Source organism: Gavialis gangeticus, unplaced genomic scaffold (assembly GCF_001723915.1).
Source record: "Gavialis gangeticus isolate Ggan-Ray unplaced genomic scaffold, GavGan_comp1, whole genome shotgun sequence".
In the NCBI taxonomy this organism is placed as follows: Eukaryota; Metazoa; Chordata; order Crocodylia; family Gavialidae; genus Gavialis; species Gavialis gangeticus.
The window spans coordinates 49,626,514-49,628,820 of NW_017729025.1; the positions used below are offsets into that span (position 1 = coordinate 49,626,514).

A 2,307-nucleotide genomic window follows, 5' to 3' on the forward strand; every position below is an offset into this window, starting at 1 on the left:
GGCCACAAGATCACCTCTCAGCCTTCTCTTGTGGAAGCTGAAGAGGTTGAGGCCCCTCAGTCTCTCCTCACAGGGCTTATCCTGTAAGCCCCTGACCATATGAGTGGCCCTCCTCTAGACCCTCTAGAGTCTTATCAACATAGTTCTTGAAGTACTGCACCCGTGTGTCCTATGTTGTTGCAAAAAACAAAAGTACCTAAACCTAAAATAACTTCACTTATTTTAAGTATATTTAGCATTCCTTAAAGGTGTCAGTTTGTAATCCCCAGAGTCTAGTACCTTGTCTTCATCCACGTAAGTATAGTTGATACAATAATGGTATGGAGCCCCTTTATATAACTCTACCACTGTGCATCAACCTTGAACCCCTGATAACATGAAGGAGCAAAGAGCTCCACTGCGTCTCAGGTTTTGACCTTTCTGATGGGACTACCAGGAAGGGTATTTGTTGGGATGACTTTTTTTGTACCATCTCCCAGGAAATATACTATGATCAACTGTTCATTTAACCCAGGTCACTGAAGGCAGAGATGACTGAGTAACAGCTGTCCTAGCTGAATTTGAACTGGGGATCTAGAGAAGTCAGACTCTGCGTCCTATTTCCTGAGTTCTGAGCGCTTGCTTTTTTTGTTTTTTGTTTTTTTTCTTCGATAATACTAGTGCATATTACTAAGTTTTGTTATGCTAAAGCCTCCAAGTCAGCCTGAAGCTTAGCTAGAGCAGTTACTTGAACCCATGCAAAATCCCATTAAAAACAGTGGGCTCTGAAGAGAGGTCTGTACAACATATAGCTCAGACCTATCAAGCTTTTATTGTAATACGTAATGTTAGTTTAATTAATGCATAGAAATTAAATCCTATTTATGTGATTTTTCTCTTTTTAAGTAATACATGCTGGTTAATCCTACTTATGGCTGGCTGACTTAATTGACATGGAACTATGAAGTGGTAAACATGTCATAAAAATATCCATTTAACTTTTCTAAGAATTTTATAAATCTCATTATAGCTTCATAGTTTCTAGGGTCGGAAGGGACCTGAGCAGATCTAGTCCGACCCCCTGCCGTGGCAGGAAAGAGTACTGGGGTCAAACGACCCCAGCAAGGTGTTCATCTAACCTCCTCTTAAAAACCCCCAGGGTAGGAGCCTGCACCACTTCTCTTGGAAGTTGGTTCCAGACCCTAGCTGCCCTGACCGTGAATGTGTGTGTGTTTTATAATAAAAATGAATTGCAAAAATAGAAACCTGAAGCCCCTTCTTTTGTATTTCAAATGGAAAAATTTGGGTATGCCCTAACTTATTGCTCTTTGATTACCTCTTTCTTCTCTAGTATTATATTCTAGGTACTCAGTAGCATATTTTGCTTTCTAGAAAATATTGTGTCAGAGGGTTTGTTTGTTTGTTTGTTTGTTTGTTTGTTTGTTTGTTTGTTTGTTTGTTTGTTTGTTTGTTTGTTTGTTTGTTTGTTTGTTTGTTTGTTTGTTTGTTTGTTTGTTTGTTTGTTTGTTTGTTTGTTTGTTTGTTTGTTTGTTTGTTTGTTTGTTTGTTTGTTTGTAATGAAAATCTGTTCCATTGTTTTAATACTAGAATATTCCATTTTTTACTAAACAAGGACCTCCCCTCCCCCCCCCTTTTTTTTAAGCCTAAACTGTATAGGTCTGTAATTGAAGATGTCATCAATGATGTCAGAGAAGTTTTTCTGGATGAAGGAGTGGATGAACAAGTCCTTGTGGAACTCAAAACAGTAAGTTTTGGTTTGTTTTAGGGTATTCATTGCTTGTAATACACTAACAATTTGGTAGTTCTTACTGTTTCTTATTATAAAAGTGAATTTTCATGATCCTAAGCACTGCATTCATTGCTAGATTTGAGCAGAGTTGTAACTACAGATAGTACATCTTTGTAAACAGACTCTCTGTAAACACCATTTATCTTAATAATGTGTTCTGCTTCAAACATGATACAAGCTGATATACAGCAGATAATGAATGTTTCATGTGTTAGCTATATGCAGATTCAAAATATCTACCGCACCTTCTTTTAAAGGGAAGCTTTATGCATCTATTCAAGAAATAGTTTTCCCCTGAAGGTAAAGAATATTTTTTTTCCATCTGGTAGGCAAGAATTTTCATCATAAATTGCTCATGACTTGTAGGTCTTATAATTTTTGATTTGCAGAAATAATACTATTTTCTGACCTGGTGTATAATAAGCTTCATTGAACATGTGTTATGCCAAGGGTTTAGCAGGAGACAGTCTGAAATAGGGGGTGGAAGAGCATGGCAGGAAGAGCACTGGGGTCAGATG

General features: G+C 37.4%; 1 protein-coding gene across 1 annotated transcript in view; it reads left to right on the forward strand.

The window, feature by feature from the left end:
- The window catches only part of STON2 (stonin 2), a 204,277-nt gene that overhangs the window by 157,394 nt on the left and 44,576 nt on the right, over positions 1–2,307 (forward strand). The window contains exon 9 of the mRNA XM_019519911.1: positions 1,643–1,744. Coding sequence (XP_019375456.1) covers positions 1,643–1,744 — 102 coding nt within the window. The remainder of the gene's footprint in view (positions 1–1,642; positions 1,745–2,307) is intronic.